The sequence below is a fragment of the Nilaparvata lugens genome, unplaced genomic scaffold (genome assembly GCF_014356525.2).
Source record: "Nilaparvata lugens isolate BPH unplaced genomic scaffold, ASM1435652v1 scaffold3745, whole genome shotgun sequence".
Taxonomy (NCBI): Eukaryota; Metazoa; Arthropoda; class Insecta; order Hemiptera; family Delphacidae; genus Nilaparvata; species Nilaparvata lugens.
In genome coordinates, this window is record NW_024090454.1 from 14,034 (window position 1) to 32,237 (window position 18,204).

At 34.0% G+C, this 18,204-nt stretch overlaps 1 protein-coding gene across 2 annotated transcripts; it reads left to right on the forward strand.

Moving 5' to 3' along the window:
• Positions 1-1,993: 1,993 nt before the first annotated feature.
• On the forward strand, positions 1,994-17,256 carry LOC120355626 (ethanolaminephosphotransferase 1-like). 2 transcript variants are annotated; one of them, XM_039444230.1, is made up of 4 exons: positions 1,994-2,322; positions 6,215-6,278; positions 8,580-8,772; positions 17,099-17,256. In XM_039444230.1, the coding sequence occupies exons 2-4, from the start codon at positions 6,249-6,251 to the stop codon at positions 17,170-17,172; spliced, it is 297 nt and encodes a 98-aa protein (XP_039300164.1). In that variant the 5' UTR covers positions 1,994-2,322; positions 6,215-6,248; the 3' UTR covers positions 17,173-17,256. The 2 variants fall into 2 exon arrangements, with proteins under 2 accessions (XP_039300164.1, XP_039300163.1); XM_039444229.1 differs by having other exon boundaries at positions 1,999-2,322; positions 6,210-6,278; positions 17,099-17,242.
• The last annotated feature ends 948 nt before the right edge of the window (positions 17,257-18,204 follow it).

The following is an 18,204-nucleotide window of genomic DNA, read 5'->3' on the forward strand; positions in this document are numbered from 1 at the left end:
ATAATAAAATCAAAAATAAAACTTGACAAACGATGTTGGTGGGTTGAACGATTGTAGGTTGAAGTAAGGAAATAAATTGCTACATGACATAATATTGACAATTCAAACTTTCTTAGGTTGTCAAAACATTATCTTGTTAATATACTGAATCTAATTCAACTAGTTATCTAAACAAAAAATGATATCATCATGAGGGAAGCAATAGCTCCACAAGAACGATTGGCTCTAACTTTGAGATTCTTGGCATTAGGCGATTCATTTGTTGGTTTCCAATATCTATTCTGAATCTCAAAAAAAGAAAAATTCTACAATAATTCCAGAAGTTTTGATGACCTAATCAAAGCACTTAACACTGTCTCACAGAATTGACAGTCTTCTTTAAGGAAATTAGCCATAAATTGAATCAAATACTAAATTGCTGCCCATTTTAAACTAACTCTGCTCATACACATGACAAAACAAGATTCTCCAAAAGATTAGCTTCAAGATTTACCTTCAAGGGAATACTAGTTCAAAGTTTGAATAAATCTCTCTATAGATAGCCTAGCTATCTAAAACGTATAATATTATATTGAAGATTACAATTTTAATTAACAACTCTGATTGATAACATGAAACAAACACAAGATGATTTGATAGCAACAGTAAAATAATATTTGAGCTATACTTTCTTGTAGGAACCCTGTAGAGAAGCTTTTTTCACTTAAATTATGCAGTTCTAAATTTGTTAATCATGATACGAATTATATACTCCATGCATGTTTCTATTTAAATATTTGACAATCCACATATCCTACAAAATTACAAAAATCCTACAATTTACAATTAGTTATTGGATCACAATTTGATTTGTTATTCATTAACCTAATTCATTGGAATTAGGTTATGACGCCTTCAATGTTTACATTTTGCCTCACCCGTATGGCAAAATCGCGTCCACACGTACATTCAATGCTCGCCCGAGGCGCCTTTGAGCACGCCAAAATACCGACAGGGTTCCGGTTCGCCCACATGCCTCAGCGAACAGTGTCCATACGTGCGAATGCAAGCCCATACACGTATGCTCACCCGAGGCAAACGTACGTGTGTACACCGTTTTACAATGCGGCGCTTCCTAACAAGATGGCGGATTTTAGCGTCAGGGTACTAGCCAAGTTTCCATACTGTATGTATACTGCAAAGACCTTAAAGAGATAAGGTCTTTCTGTGCCCGAGGCAAACGTACGTGTGTACACCGTTTTAAAGCCTATTGTATCATTCGAAATGACCTTAGACCAGTTATAGAATAGTCACGCTGGGAAGTCTAGCCTCTGAAGCCAACATTTACTGCCATATCTCCAAATCGTGACGTCATCATCGGATAGAAAACTTTCAGATTGCGTCTATTTCAGAACGATGTAAATTATTATACATTAAAATGGTAGACTCCAGCTGCGCTCCCGCTGAAGTAGACACAATCTGCTATGGAAAACAATGTGAACAAACTCCACAGAAAAGTTTTCTATCTGATGCTGACGTCACGATTTGGAGATATGACAATAGATCTTGGCTTCATCGGCTTTCAGTATGAATATACAATAGGCCGTGTCCATTCTATAACTGGTCTAAGGAAATGACCAATCACAGCTCTCAGTAATCGCAACGAGCTAATATAGTAAACAATAGTTATAATAAACAATAGTTTACTATATAGCTCGTTGAGTTAACCGTCATCACAAATAACGTTACATTCAAAGAGCTGATTGAATCGAAACGTCATACGCATGTGCATTACGGTGTTGCGTAAGGTGAAGATGGTTTTTTTTCAAATTAATAATTGATTCTGTGCATTGTGCTACGCGTATCTGAAAAAAATATAATTATACAATCTGACTTATAGATTTTTCATTCGTTTAAATTATTTTCCAATTATTTTGTAAATTGTGATTTGTATGTTGGCTACATCTCTCTAGTCAGCTGTTCTGGTCCAGCAGAATTTACCCAGGCACTCACACACTCACACAAATTTACATCTCTTTGGTGTGAGAACGATGGGAATTGGAACAAGAAGAAGAGTGAACATTGAAAGGGAAGGGAAGTAGTAATTTCCAAAATGGCACTCTAGTCCTGTGACACACGTTTTAGTTAATTTTTATAATGTTTTTACTGGATATTTAATCACGTTTTTCGCGTTTGTTGTATTATTTATTGTTCAGTTTTTTGAGCCTGTGTAATATATAAAAGTTCATAGTTTATTGTTGAATAGTTTTGTAAGTGAGAGAATTCAAAATGCAATCCGAATATTTAACACAGAAACACTTGTCTGGATTTGAACATTACAAAGTAAGTCCACTTTGATCTTTTATTAATTAAACATTTTTGTAACTAGCTAAGTATTCTTTGAATGAAAAATACTAGGCTTACGATATTACAGACAGTTTTCCGTAGCTTACATCAGCTGTAATATAATCGATATTCAGCTACTAATGCGGCATAAAAACTGTAGGGTCAATAGCTATTCTTGATGTTTTCATCATTTGTCACTGAAAAATTAACTAATAAATGTCAACTATAATCAACAGTAATGAAATTAGTATTACAAATGTGGCCTACAGTAGGCCTAACGTTGATTCTATTTTTATTTGAGAACAGATTTGTTGTTGTGAAGGGCCGTACACAAAATGTTGAATCCTGTAAATAATATTATATCCATTTTGTAATACGGTATTTTATAAAAACCGTTTATCTACTATAATTCTATAATTTAACAATTACAACATCACAATCAATCCCATATCAGGGGTCTTTTCTCAATGGATTTTTAAACAATACTATAATGTGAATATTAGGCCTATGCAACGACTTTTTAAGAACATTAATGTCAATGAACATTGAACATTTGTTAAGAACATTAAAGCCAATGAACAATGAGCATTAATACTATGAACGTTAATGTCAATGAACATTATGCAATGAAATTATAACACTGTTTCCGATGCTGGCGGCATCAACATTAAATAACGGTCTCTGATGTTGGCAGCAGGTTTCAGGTTGGCGTTGCAAGTATTCTGTTAAATGCCGTTAAAGTACGTCAAGCTTTCAGTACTCTTAAGTGTTCAGTTTACGGTTTATTCTGATAGTAGCTCTTCACTTATTGTTATTCCAAAATAGTGTATGCAAATTCGGCCTATGAAACACTCTTGAGGTGTTTAAGACAATCGCTCATGTCTTACTTTACATCTGATTATATTCTTGATAAAGTTGAAAGATTACTATTCCTAAATGTTTAATATTTTTATATGTTTGACCAAGTTTACAAACGTAAATAAGTGTATATTATTGACATAGTTTATATTTCAACCCTACGTTGCCGATGATACCACTATCTTGATACCATCGCAGAATCTTCAAGACCCTCACAAAATTGTCGAGACAGCACTGGAAGAGGCCACAAACTCATGCAATAGACTGAAGCTGACCATTAATAGAAAGAAGACAGTCGACATCAGATTCACTCCAGTCAACAACAACCCAGATGAGAGACCAACAAATGATGACTCAATGATGGCAGACTGTAAAGATTCCTGGGGATAACGATTGACAGTCACTTAACATGGAGAAATCATATAGAGCTGTTATGCAAAAGGTTAGCATCTGCCGTGTATGTGATACGAAGAATCAGAAACATATCAGAGAAAAGTACATCATTCATTGCATACCACTCACTCTTTGCCTCACATTTAAGGTACGGTATTGTTGCCTGGGGATCGGCATCCCTGGCACACCTTGACAAAGTCCTGAGAATACAAAAATGGGCCTTGAGAACGATATTGGAGAAAAACATGATGGAGCACTGTAAACCATTATTTGTGGAGAGTAAAATACTCACAGTAGTCTCATTGTACCTGCTCGAAACAATAAATCTGGTTAAGAAGAAAGGCCTTACCACAAGACAGGAAAAACACTGCTGGAACCTTCGAAACAACAAGAATCTTGACTTGCCGCAACATAGACTGAAGAAATACAGCTGCTCACCAAAATTTGCTCCATCATACTTTTTCAATTTACTGCCGCGTGACCTGAAGGACATGGATGACGAGGCAGCATTTGCCAGAGGCCTAAAGTCATACCTATTGGCCCGACCCTACTATGCAGTATCAGAGTATGTTGAAGAGCATACATTTCAACATATACGACATGCTCATGGAGGAAATCACCCGCCGTGAAAAAATAATGACGACTCCCCAGCCTTCAGACTGTCAGGAGGACAAATACAAGTAACGACAAGGACCAAGTCAGGTCCACTTTCTGACACAGTCAATCCAGATATCTGATCATGACTAAGGAGAGAAGTATGAAGTAAGCATCTAACTGGTGCATTGCCGACTCTCTGCCTTGCCACTGCCTTCTATAGAGGATAGCTGATACCGGTATATCTGATTAAATATCAACTGTTCATTCCAGCTAAAAATGTTCAATTATATTTTATTCGGCAAGAAAATATATTTTTCAATGATTTAATAAAAAAAATTCATAATTGAGATGGAATATTTTCTTAATTGATTACATTTCTACATTTCTGAAAAACGATATGGCAACGTTGCAGAGGCAGAACACGATAGCGCAATATGCTTTAGTAAATGATTGATAAGCAACATCAATGTCAATCAAATACTGTTATTATAACGTGGACCTGACTAGATAGTTGATAGTTGATAGATACTAGATAGTTGATAGTTGAGTTATATCTTTATTGGAGACCAATATCATATCATATAATTATGAAATCAAATATTTCTTAAAGGCGTATATTAGGCGTACTTCAGTCAACCAATAAAAATCAGTCTTCCAACTGAAACACAGCTCGAATTAAACTATGACCTGAGTGATAGGATGATATAAAAATCAAAGTATTTGGCCTCATTCTTCAATTAAATAACGAGCTATTATCTCAGAGACGAGACTTTTAAATATGTTGTGATATAATACATAGGCTAGCCGACACAACTGTCAATAGCTGGGAACTAGTTCAATAATATGAATGAAGGAAACTTTTTTCCAAAGATGAAGTTTTTAAAGGACTGAGTGAATTATCATAGGTCATTTGCCTACTCTATTATGCTTAATATTACAATTCATGTTATGGTAATGGCTCTTGTAGTTTGGTGTACTATTGAGTTTGGTTCATAAGTCTAATGATCATGTTTTCCATTGGTTTGTTGGTTTTACTCTGAATAAAATCTCACTAAGCTAAATGTTGATTCTGGCTCCAGTTTTACAAATTACTTGAATCAAAATCCATCAAAAATGCTCACATCAAATCTCTTCAAAATCCTTGAAATTAGGGGTAGAAAAATCGCTTATCCAAAACTTCTTATCAAGTACCAGAAATATACGTGATTCGAATATAAATTTATTGTAAGTTATAAGAGTCTATTATACTTTACAACAATTTATCACAGTAAGTTTTAATTGGTACGATAGTAGTCGACCAACATTCTCGTATTAGCGCAACCTGTTAACTTCACATTATTTTCAAGTCTTCGTAATGGATAATTCTTCATGATTCTGAGATTATTGAAAGATTATTAAGTTTGATTCATATTTTTCTTGAAATTGACTTGGTCACAAATAAATGACAAAAGTAATATGGTAGCCTAGCTGACAAATATAGATCAAAACAAAGACAATGTCTTTCCATGTGTGTTTAACTTATTTTTCTTTAAAATGTATCAGAACTAAATTAATTACATATAAGTCATGAACAATTTTCCCTAAAAGTCGATTTGCTTTTTTGAACTGAAATTTGAATTGGGTATGTGTATTGCCCTATGTGTTCCATTGCAATAGAATACTCTATTCAGTTTATCCTCCTACTTTCAATACAAACAAGATTTTAGTTAAAAACAGTTACGCCATTATAACCATTGTTCAAGTTGATAAACTTGACTGTTCAAAGATAGAGTAGCTTATGTTAGAGTGATTGGTCTAATCACGGCTTTTCATTGATTATTGATAATTTATTATGCTATAATCAGTACTACAGCCAACGGTAATAGTAATTTATAATAATTTATAGAATTTTGAGAATAACTTCTAGAATAATCTATTCTCAATTATATTTTAAGATAAAATCTCTTTTCTTTTATAATAGTTCGCATATGATAATTTTATCAATCAAGGTTTTTCATTCCTTATCAATGATTTACTTTGACATTTCCTTTTTTCAGTATAGTTCCATCGATACAAGTCCTATCAGTGTGTACATCATGCATCCGTTCTGGAACAAAGTAGTCGAGGTGAGTTAATTACTTTTCCTGTTCATTATAAATATTTGAACTTCAACCACTGACAAAGTATTATCTCGGTCTGTTACCTAACTATCGAGTGTGTAATTGTTCGATTTGTTGAGATTTCATTGATTTTTCAATCGTGAACTTACAAGAATATTGCTAAATTAATATTAGACGCCTGGATGCTTTTGTATTATTTATGTATTGAAAGTAAATCATTGGATATTGATCTGGCAATATAACTTCTGTCGTTTGTACTCTCAAGTAGCGTGGAGAAGATTTAAATAACAACATTTTAAAAATATTCATGTGAGAGTTCAAAAGCAGATGTGCATAATATAGCTGCCAAAGTCTTACTTGATCTACTGATATAAAATCTAATGAATGTTGATGTTGGAATTGCTCTTCGTTCACTAGGAGTATATTTACAGTGTCTACAAGATGATAAAACTAATCTGTCATTTGTCATTCCAAGTCTTCACCTAAAATTGAGGTCGTTCAAATACTGCAACAATATAATTGATTCAATTATTATCTCGTTTGATCCAGTTCAATTTGTCTTGGAAAATTTTTTTCTATTATATAATTTATGTAATGCATCTTCGGTGTTATATTATGTATTATATGATTTTATCATGATAATATTCTATCATATTAATTAGGCTATATTACTGTATTACTTCTCATTCTGGCATCCATCTAATTTTCAAATTTCAACTTATTCATCCCCTTTTCTAGATCAGAATAGAATCAATAAATCAATTTTCGGAACCTGAAAGAAATAGCTTCACTGTTGTGTTGATGTTACCTTCTACTAGGGTTTACCCTATGCAGTTAGTCCGGAGATGCCAACATAACATAACGAAATTATCGTCACTACGAACCAACGAGTAAATAATTTCTAGTTGCATTATCCATTGTTCAAATAAATCATCGATATTGCTTCATGAATGCACTCGGCTTTCCTGTTGCAATCTCATGGCATATGGCACATATGCAGGATGATTCTTAATCATGGTAAAATAATTTTATACGTGATAGTAGAGGTAAAAATAAGAAAAAAAGTTCTTATAAACATATATCCATAAACGCTTTAGCGAGCTATACAAAGTGAAAGATTTCTCCCGGAATTCAGTTCCTCTGATGAAATACACCGATGATGAATTGTTTGTGGACTAGTTTTTGAAAAACTTATGCTGGATTCATATGGAAAAATATTTGAAAAATTGAATAAAACTAGTCTGGAAGCTGTAGTGTGAGTAGTTTTTGAGAAAAAAGTTGAAATGTGCAAAAATCTAAGTAGAAAAACACAGACTTCTATGTTTGATGCTCAATAACTTTCTTTAATGACCTGTAAACAAATAATTTTTCAAAATAACAAGTTTAGAGAATCTAATTCTGAAAAGAATGATGTAAGCTGTGTAAACTAAATTTAAATAATAGTTAAATGAAATGTATTCTTATGTAGTACATTACACCACAACAATTTGCTGTTTTATGAGGAGAGAACTAATAACTCATAGGTTGTAGCTGATTGCAAATAAAATATTCGGTTTTTATGAAAAGTTTTATTTTTATATGAAAGTAACTTACCTAAATGACATTAAACTTATACCAAAAGATATGATGTTCAAAGTGACCTCCGTTGTTCTTAATGCATATGTTCAGACGTCTTCTCATCGATAGTTCTCTCCTCATAAAACAGCAAATTTTTGTGGTGTAATGTACTACATAAGAATACATTTCATTCAACTATTATTCCAATTTAGTTTACACAGCTTACATCATTCTTTTCAGAATTAAATTCTCTACAATTTTTATTTTGAAAAATTATTTGTTTACTGGTCATTAAAGAAAGTTATTGAGCATCAAACGTAGAAGTCTGTGTTTTTCTACTTGGATTTTATGCATATTTCAACTTTTTTCTCAAAAACTACTCGCACTACAGCTTCCAGACTAGTTTTATTCAATTTTTCAGATATTTTTCCATATGAATCCAGCATAAGTTTTCTTCAAAAACTAGTCCCCAAACAATTCAGCATCGGTGTATTTCATCAGAGGAACTGAATTCCGGGCGAAATCTTTCAACCTGTATAGCTCGCTAATGAAGCGTTTATGGATATATGTTTATAAGAACTTTTTTCCTATTTTCACCTCTACTATCACGTATTAAATTATTATTTTGCCATAATTAAGAATCATCCTGTATACAAAAATGAATTATTCACAAATAACCCTTCCATTTCAAAAATAATAACCATGTCGGTAATAAAATAATCTTCTATTAATGTCATGTGTTTTTTCCAGTGGGTTCCAAAATCGGTGGCGCCCAATGTGTTGACGTTTGTTGGATTCCTATTCACAGCTGGAGCGTGTTTATTGCTCTCCATTTATGACTATCATTTCTATGCGAACAGCACTGATTTCCCACAATACGCTACTATTCCTCGATGGGTCTACCTGGTGACTGCTCTTAGTATATTTATAGCTTATACGTTAGGTAAGTTTTAACTATCAATCGCTGATTAATTTATCATACATTTTACTGATTACTATTTAGCAAATACTGTAAAGTTAATTCGTTTATTATTAGTAATTCAGAGTTTTTTTTTGTCCATGACCTGCACTTACTGTATAGATTTCGTCATTTATAAAATTTAACATTGATTCAAAAGTTGACTAGGCCTACGAGTAAGTTCATGAAAGTAAATAATTAAGTCAAAAATGGATGTTAAATTGCAGAAATAAAGATTTCATCATTGCATTACAACGTCAAGTCAATTTATTACTAATAAAACAATCAAATAGTAGACAGAGATCAAAAATACTGTATTATTGCTTTTACTACTATACTATTGTACTAGAAGTGCAATACTCTATTAGTCGAGTATGTTGTAGAAAGTACGTATTGACCTGAAAGTGCATACGTCGTTTGAAGTTAGTGTTTTAATTGGTGGATTATTGAAAGCTTAGCCCGCCAGTTGTAATTTTTGTCAAGGTGTGTTCGTGATTCTAGAAATGAAGCTATTGATCCCCGTCTCTTGCCACTGTAGTCTATAAAGCTGTTCTTTCTAGATACCAATAACAAATGAATTTTATTTGCCATACTACAGTATTAAAAAACAAAGACAAAATTCAGTGTAGATACAAATTCAAAACATGATGAATGGAATTCATAGTTCTCCTTAGTACATAAGAGCTTCAAGTAGTTCCTAAATAGCCTAAATATAGTTTGCAAAATCTCAAAGTACACGTACAATGAATCTAAAAGTTTTAAAAATCTAAGGGCCGATTTCCGAGCTCGGGATTTAGCTAAGTCCTAGACTTTAAACAGCTGGAGTCAGAAATTGGCTTTCCAAAACGGGGCGTAGTCGCAGCTTTTATAACAGTAGTCTTAGTTTCTATTTTCTCATTTCTATAATTGGAAACGTTTTTCCTCGACGAAATTAGACATTTCTAAATAATTCAAAATAGCTGGAACTTTACACTATTTTCTCTTTATTTCATTTTGTGTTCAATTTTCTAGTTTTTCGAAATTTAATTCAAACGTGACTATGACAATGACTACGACTGCGCCCCGTTTTGGAAAACCAATTTTCTGACTCCAGCTGTTTAAAGTCTAGGACTTAGCTAAATCCCGAGCTCGGAAACCGGCCCTAAAAGTACAGAGTTACATGTAATTGGTTATTATTGAGTTCTTAATTGAATTAAAATTCAATCTGGTGAGTCTGTTTTAACCGGAAAACTATTGAGATTTCCTGAAGAAACCCAAACTTTTCTTGTTCAATTATAGTATTCAAGTTGGACTAGATTGCCCATGCAAATTTTGAAGCTTGTTCACATATTGCTGTGTTGTCACACCACTAAGACAGATTCAAAGTTTTGATTTTAATTTGTATCTTAAATTTCCATTAAATAAATCATTATTCTACTGTTTTTAAACAAATGTTGCAATATCCCTTTAAATGTCAGATCAGTTGTTTCTGATGAATGTTGCAGTGTTTTCCTAAATTTGAATCTCATACATTTTTTGTTGTTTCTGATCAAATTTCTGTATCTATGAACAATTTGGTTTGTCTGTTCTGAGAAGTATTGGGTTACATCTAGGGGTCTTCTCATTCAATTTATTCCACCCTCTTACTAGTTTTACAATTCATCTACAATTTTGCTGTATTGTAAGCTATTGTATATAAGTGTATTAGCCAGTATATATTGTAATCTACATAAATAAAGTACTCAATCAATTACTTAACGAACCATTCACCAGAGAGCGAACTTTAAATGAAAAATAAATGAGAACCCCTAAAATAGAACCTCAGACAAGTCCGAGATTTCATTTTTTTAAATGTAGAAATTTGATCAAAACCAATAATAATAATACATTTCATTTCTTCCAGAACACAATACAATATTCAAAAGATTACTATTAGTCCAGGCAATGAATGCTCAAAAAAGGGTATAGAGGGAAAAGTTTGGAAGACAATTTTTGACCCTGCAGTTATTTTTAGTGAGGAGGTAAACATATCAAAAGTCCCCACCCCTACCCACTGTGCTAAGGGGGTGGGGGTGGCTCAAAGGTGCCATTTTTTGGTTTCTCGCATATAACTAGAAAATTATGCATTTTACAGACATGACTATTCCATAAGAAATCAAAGCTCACATAATTTCCTACAATATTGATCCAACAACTTTTTCTATATCTCTTTCACTTTTCGAGATATCCGCTCTAAAAGATGTGACATTTTTGAAAAAACACATTTCCCTTCAATTTCTTGCTATTTTTGCTCTTATAACTTTTCGAACATCGATGGGAAAAATCCATGCTGATCCATCCCCACCACTGTTGCAGCAGCTTCAGTGTTGAGTGTGAGATCTTCAGTTATGCAGAAATTGACCAATTGACAAAGGAATTTGGAGAGAATGTTTTGAACACAATTTTTGACTTTGTTGGGACCAGTTAGGGGGTGAACATATCAAAAGTCCCCATCCCTACCCCTTGTGCTAAAGGGGTGAGGGTGGTTTAAAAGTTGCATTTTCCAATGTTTTGCTTACACGCTCATATCTTGAGAAAAATGCGTTCAACCGACATGACTAACTATTCAGAAATGAAGCTTGATAAATTCTCTACAATATTTGTTCTGTGGTGGTTTGTGATAGACGGGCTAGAGATGCGTATTTTAGCTATGTTTACCTCCCAACTGTCCCCGGTTATATTCAATTGTTGTTTGGAGTATATATTTCGCAGATTAGAGTGGGAAGGCAGAGGGCTTCGGATTAACGGCCAAGAGCTCACGAATCTCCGATTTGCAGATGATGTTATGATCATAGCAAGCAGCGCTATAGAGATGAAGGGAATGATAGAGGAATTAGTTGGTGCTAGTGAAGCGATGGGTCTCCATCTAAATGCACAGAAGACAAGAATAATGACCAATGCAGAAAGAATAAGTGTGCAAGTAGGCTGCGGAAGTATTGAGTATGTGGAGGAATATGATATCTGGGTCAGATTCTATCATTCACGAATAGAGCGGCAAAGGAAGTGAAACACAGGATTAACAAAGGATGGAAAAAGTATTGGACTTTGAAAAGAATATTTAAGGGAAACTATTCCAACAATCTAAAAGCGAGAACTCTATCAATGTGCGTATACCCTGCAATACTATATGGAGCGCAGACCTGGGCACTCACAGAAAATCAAGATAAGAAGCTGGAGCAAACTAAAATGCTGAGAAGTATTCTTGGCCTGAAGCAAGTACAAAGAGTTACAAACAGGGATATATTAAGGAAAGTAAAGGTGAAGTACTTGCTTGCAAGAGGCTCATCTAATGAAATGGAAGTGGGCCGGACACGTAGCGAGACTGCCTGAAGATCGATGGACAAGGATTTGCACGGAGTGGGTACCGATGGACAGGACCAGGAGACGAGGACGGCCACCGACCAGATGGAGGGACGAGTTGTGCCAGAGAGTGGGCCATGCATGGGCGACTACGGCCAGAAATAGGCAATTATGGGCTAAAATAATAAAGAAATTATGATTGTAAATATATTTTGTAAACAGATTTTTATGATTGTAATTAATTAATCAAGGACTGTCAACCTCAAATACCTCGTTAAGAGAGGCTTTTGTTCATGTAATGAATGTAAATAAAGCTTTATTATTATTATTACCTCCCAACTAGTCTTCATAAGCTACAAAGTCAAAAATTTAGTACCAGATGTTCCAGACTCAAATTTCATTTTCAAGTGATCAAATGTTACAAAATTAAAATTTCACCCCCCACGTTAAATCTGCTATAACAATAGAAAGAAAACATTAAGTAGTGAAATAATACATCAAATTGGAGAGAAAACAAAGCTCTACAAATCTACGGTTGGAGAGTTGTAGGCCGAAAAAATAGTATTAAAAGCTGTTATTTGAACAATTTTATACTTTTAAGAGCGTATATCTCGAAAACTGTTGGAGATATCACAAATCACCACAGAACAAATATTGTAGAGAATTTATCAAGCTTCATTTCTGAATAGTTAGTCATGTCGGTTGAATGCATTTTTCTCAAGATATGAGCGTGTAAGCAAAACATTGTAAAATGCAACTTTTAAACCACCCTCACCCCTTTAGCACTAGGGGTAGGGATGGGGACTTTTGATATGTTCACCCCCGGGGGCGCGACAGTCGAGACCGACGAGATTCGAGGCCTGCGACAGTAGAGGACTGTTTTCCAGTCCTCTACTCCAGTCCTCTACGGTCGTAGGCCTCGACTGTCGGGAGTGTCGAGAAAATTGAAGAGTCCTCTACTGTCGCCTAACGCAGGCGACATTTGAGGCCTCTTTTTCAGGAGTCCTCTACCGTCGCAGGTCTCGACTGTCGGGCCTGTACAAAAATTAGAGAGTCGCTTGCAGCAGACGACAGTTGAGGACACATCCTACTGCGATACCAGGCTGTACCTGTACCAATGGGTCAATAGTGCATCATTATCTACTGTATAATAGATGTTATGAAATACATTTTGTAATGATTATAACATCTGATTTGTTGAAAACCAAATAATGGAAACTTCCTTCATAAAAAAAGCATATGAACTTTGAAGGATCGTAGGGCTTATCTTTAAAGAATTTTCAGAATGAAAATAGGCCTATGACACTTGTCGGTATACAGGCCATCTTTGTGAAGAATTACAACTTAATCAGTCAAGTATTTCAAGCGTGATGAGCTCACAGACAAACAGACAGAAAGACAGACACCATCTTTTCTTATAGATAGATAGAAGATAGATAAATATTTATATTTGTCAATGAAGGAGGCATAATGCAGTAGTAATGGATTCCCATTACTTAAAAATATGTTTAGGGACCATCATCCAAGTACTGAAATGTACATCATATCAAACTACCGGGTGAACGGAATGCTCTTTTCAATTTTATAAGACTTAACCACCTTTGTTGACGTAACTTAATATTGGAGGGTGGAAAGAAAGATGCGGGTCTCTTTATTTTACATGCTGAACTTAATAGAAATAAAAGTTAATTTATCTACATAAAACATTTTCCAATGCATAGTCAACGTCAAAACAATTTAAAAGTTACAAAATTAATAAGTTTCAGAGAATAGAAAAAGGTTACATAGTAGAATGATTAGAGTAATAACCTTCTTATATTATAATCTAGGAAGTTGATTTGAAAAATCGGCAACTTTATACCGATAAACTTTATAACTTTTTGTATAAACATTCTTCCTTAAAAATATATTTACTGTGTTTTTGAAAACTATACACGAAAGATCTCTAACAATTACTATAAATAATCAGATATATAATTTTGTACCTTTGTAAAGCCACCTTTTTTGAGATCTTGCAATTTGTAGAAATTCAGTTCTAAAGGTGCGTACAGATATACGCGCCGTGAACATGAGCAATTCACTCTTAATCAGCTGACTATATCTGTATTTTTACAGAAACGGTATAAGATATAGATATAAAAAGCTTGGCATCAGCTGATTGAAAGTGAATTGTTCATGTTCGCGGCGCGTATATCACCCCTGAACCCCTGAAAATGTTTTCCTGGTTTATAATTTATTTTTGGTTGAATTTTTTTGTTTTAAATTTGGGAGTGTAGACTCTTTTCCTTGTGAGAGGCTACTTCTCTTTTCTTCATAACTAAAAAGCAGTGCTGTTAGTGAAAATTATATCCATGATAACCTTTTCCAACGATCATGAACGGTTTAAGCTTGACCGATTTAAGTAGATATAGAAAAATATTGTATTATCGAATACAAATTGCATTTCATCTTCAGACCGTTTATTCATTTTTCAAATTGTACTGTAAAGAATCAATTGAAGTTAGCTGTATCGTTGATATTATTAATAATTATGAACCAACGATGATGATGCTACAAAAATGATTACGCGACAGCCGCAACCCTAAACTCTAGACTAACAATGAGAAAGAAAGAAATGTACAACACTATTCATTCATTCATTTTGTATAGGTCAACTAAGGACCACAGTAATTCACCATTAACCATTATCATAAACGCTATCATTATTATTATTATTATTATTATTATTATTTACGTTGGTCTCCCGCTTTCGCCTCCAATCCTCGCACTCTGAGCGATTCGTCTTTCTAACGACCAAGTTTCAATTCTGGGTTCTTCTGGGAAAATATCAACTTTGAGCTGATTCCGTAGCCCTGCTCTGATTAGTAAATATGCCACTGTTATATTTAATTTTTGCATATCCTTCTTAGACTCTAAAACCCAGTTCAATTTGGATCTCCCACTTATTTTCTTGGGGTTCATGGAAGCTATTTACAGTTCCACCACATGACAAATTGAAGAAAATGAGAATATTATTTCCAAGAAATTTCTTTCTTTTTCTGGGTCATTGTAAACTGATGGTACAGAATAGCATTGTTCCTGACTTGCTATTTCTACCTGGAGAAGTGTCACCGAAACCCTTCTATTGTCTAGCTTTACTGCTCCTACACATCTCGTTTATTGTTAGATGTCTCGGGAATTCCCCAGGTTAGTTAGGCACATTTTCAATGTCTGAGTTGATGTACAGTACAATACATGTCTACTCTGTCTGCATCATGAAATTCAATTTCAAACAATGATGAATTATCATTGATGAATATGAATTCTCATCTGAATTGATAAGAACATTTATAAACCCATTCTAAAAAAACAGATTTTACATTCCCCATAATCGCAATGACGGTTAAACGCTTTTAACTATTGAAATTGAAATTCATGATCCAAAACTTGAAAGTATTAATGGTTATGTCAGTTTAAAATCTGTACCCCACAATCATCTGCACATTGGAAATGGTGAAAAGAGGAAGGAAGAGGGTGATGATGGAATAGTGGAGAGGAAAATGGAATTGAATCAAGTTATGAAATTAATGAAAAACTTGGAGAACGGAATGAGAATGTACAAAAAATGAGGAGAGATGAGAAAGATGTGGAAATGGAAGAAAGTCAAGGTATGAATTTAGAAAGAAATGGAAAGAGATATTGCTAGTATTGGAAAAAGTGAAATTGATAAGAATAATTATAGAATGAAGAATATATGTATGAGTTGATGCATACTCAACAAAGAGAGAAAATTAATGAAAAAGCAATTCAAAGTACCCCAACAGCCAAAGAAAGTCAGTCTTATCAAGCAGTGTTGCGTGTAATGCAGTGTTATGTTTTGTTCACGTTCGTTTCATCTTGTGTGTTTTTTATGTTTGATTTATTTTCCAAGTTTTGTTTATGTTTGTAATCCTTTTCAAACTATATTCATTTATTTTATGGCTTGAGGGCAAGCCAATTTGTCAGAATGGCCGAGTGTAGGATATGAGATTGTAGCGATGGTAATTCTATTTTGACGTATCATCATGTGATTAATTCCATAAGTAACATCGTTAATGAAATAAATAAACAATTTAGTTTTTACGAGAAAAGCTCAATGTATAGATCAAGAAAATGTAAAATTTGAATGTGTGAAATTAATAAAAGTTATTGATTTGTAACAGGATATTGATTTATAGAATAATATCCTACATCTATAATGTACTGAGAATTTGACATCCAAGAATCAAAAAGGTATAGTTTGAAAATTCAAAAAGTTTGAAAATTTCGTTTTTTATGAAGAAGCAACTATTTACAGTTGTAAAGTTGCAATACTTATTCATAATATGGAAGGAATAATGGGATATAATATATTATTCAATTGCTGGTAAATCCATACTAATTAAATGATAATTCTTTTGGTTCTGTCTGTCATTCTGGAGAGCCTAGCGCAGGCGACAGTTGAGGCCTCTTTTTCTGGAGTCCTGTACGGTCGCAGGTCTCGACTGTCGAGGCTGTACGAACATTAGAGAGGCCTCAACTGTCGCCTAACGCAGGCGACATTTGAGGCCTCTTTTTCTCTCTTTTCTGCTTAGAATAATATTGATTAATAATTTGAATGTTTCCGAAACGGTTGAGATATCGATATGCGGTTACTACTATTCATTTTTTCTTCAAATTCCCTATCGAAATCATGTATCGCACGACCACCTTCCCATTTAAAAAAATGAAGTTGCATTCAATATGGCAGATCCAAGATGGCGAACCAGAAGTCATTATAAAGTAGTTTTTTTTTTCAATTTGAGTAGGATCCCCAATCAACACCCACCGTCAAATTATCTTTGTGTTTGAGATATTAAGCCGTTCTCGGACTTTTCACCACTCTGTATACAATAATGTTGAACAGAACATATCATATTAGACTTGTGAGAAACGATGCAATATCTATGAACACTTTTCTTTCTCTGTTAGTACTTATTTGATTTGGAATTTTCAGATGGTATTGATGGCAAACAAGCCAGGCGTACCAATACAAGTGGTCCTCTGGGGAACTTTTCGACCACGGATTAGACTCTTGGACAGCTGTGCTCATTCCCACCTGTTTGTACTCCATATTTGGCCGCACTGATTTCTCAGTGCCACCACTACGCTTCTATTATATTGCTGGAACGTATTTGTGACGTTTTTCTGTCGCATTGGAAAAGTATAACACTGGAGTACTTTTTCTGCCATGGGGGTATGATCTGTCAATGCTTGTGAGTATCCTAATCGATCATCCTACGATCATCGATCATACATGATAGTCACTGTTAATATTGTGATGTGTTTACTAGTGAAATAAAATGTAATCATCAAGTACGCTTTGGATATTTTATTTATTTTTGTTATGAATAGGCTTCAAAATCGAGGAATAAAGCACAAAAATCAACTTAATAGAATCAAATCATAATTATGTAGATATAAATCTTAACATTACAAAAATTCTAACGTAACATTAGCGGAAGACTAAATGTAAAACAAGAATTTAATATTTTCACAGCAGCAAAATTAAAAAGAATAAAAATAATAAACCCATTTCAATTTACATGAACACCCAATGTTTTTATAACTTTGCAGTCGAAAAACAAATCATATTGATGATCAAACATATGATCATAAACTAGCATTAACTCAATGTTGTTTACTTTATTCCATTTGCACTCAACTTCCGGTAGTCGCACCCTACCAATCACATGAGCCAGTCGCGAGTTGTATTTTGCACAACATCCATTTTTCAAGTGTTATGTACTCTGTTTACTGTCAAAACATATTAATTAATTGTATAATTACTTTTTCCATCTCTTTGGATTATTTTTCGCCTATGAACGTTTGGATGTTTACCATTTCATAGCCCATAAAAGTACATCAACAAAGCCATCAATTCTGTTTGGTTAGTTTACAGTCTTTCCCTATCTTATGCACAGTGGCGACTTAATGCACTGTCGCGACTAAATGGCACCTAAATACTGACCATTGTTCGGTTGATACTGCAACTCAGTGGAGTGATGGGGGGAAAGTTTTGGAATGCATAGGATCACTCACACCCACACTCACTGACATCCA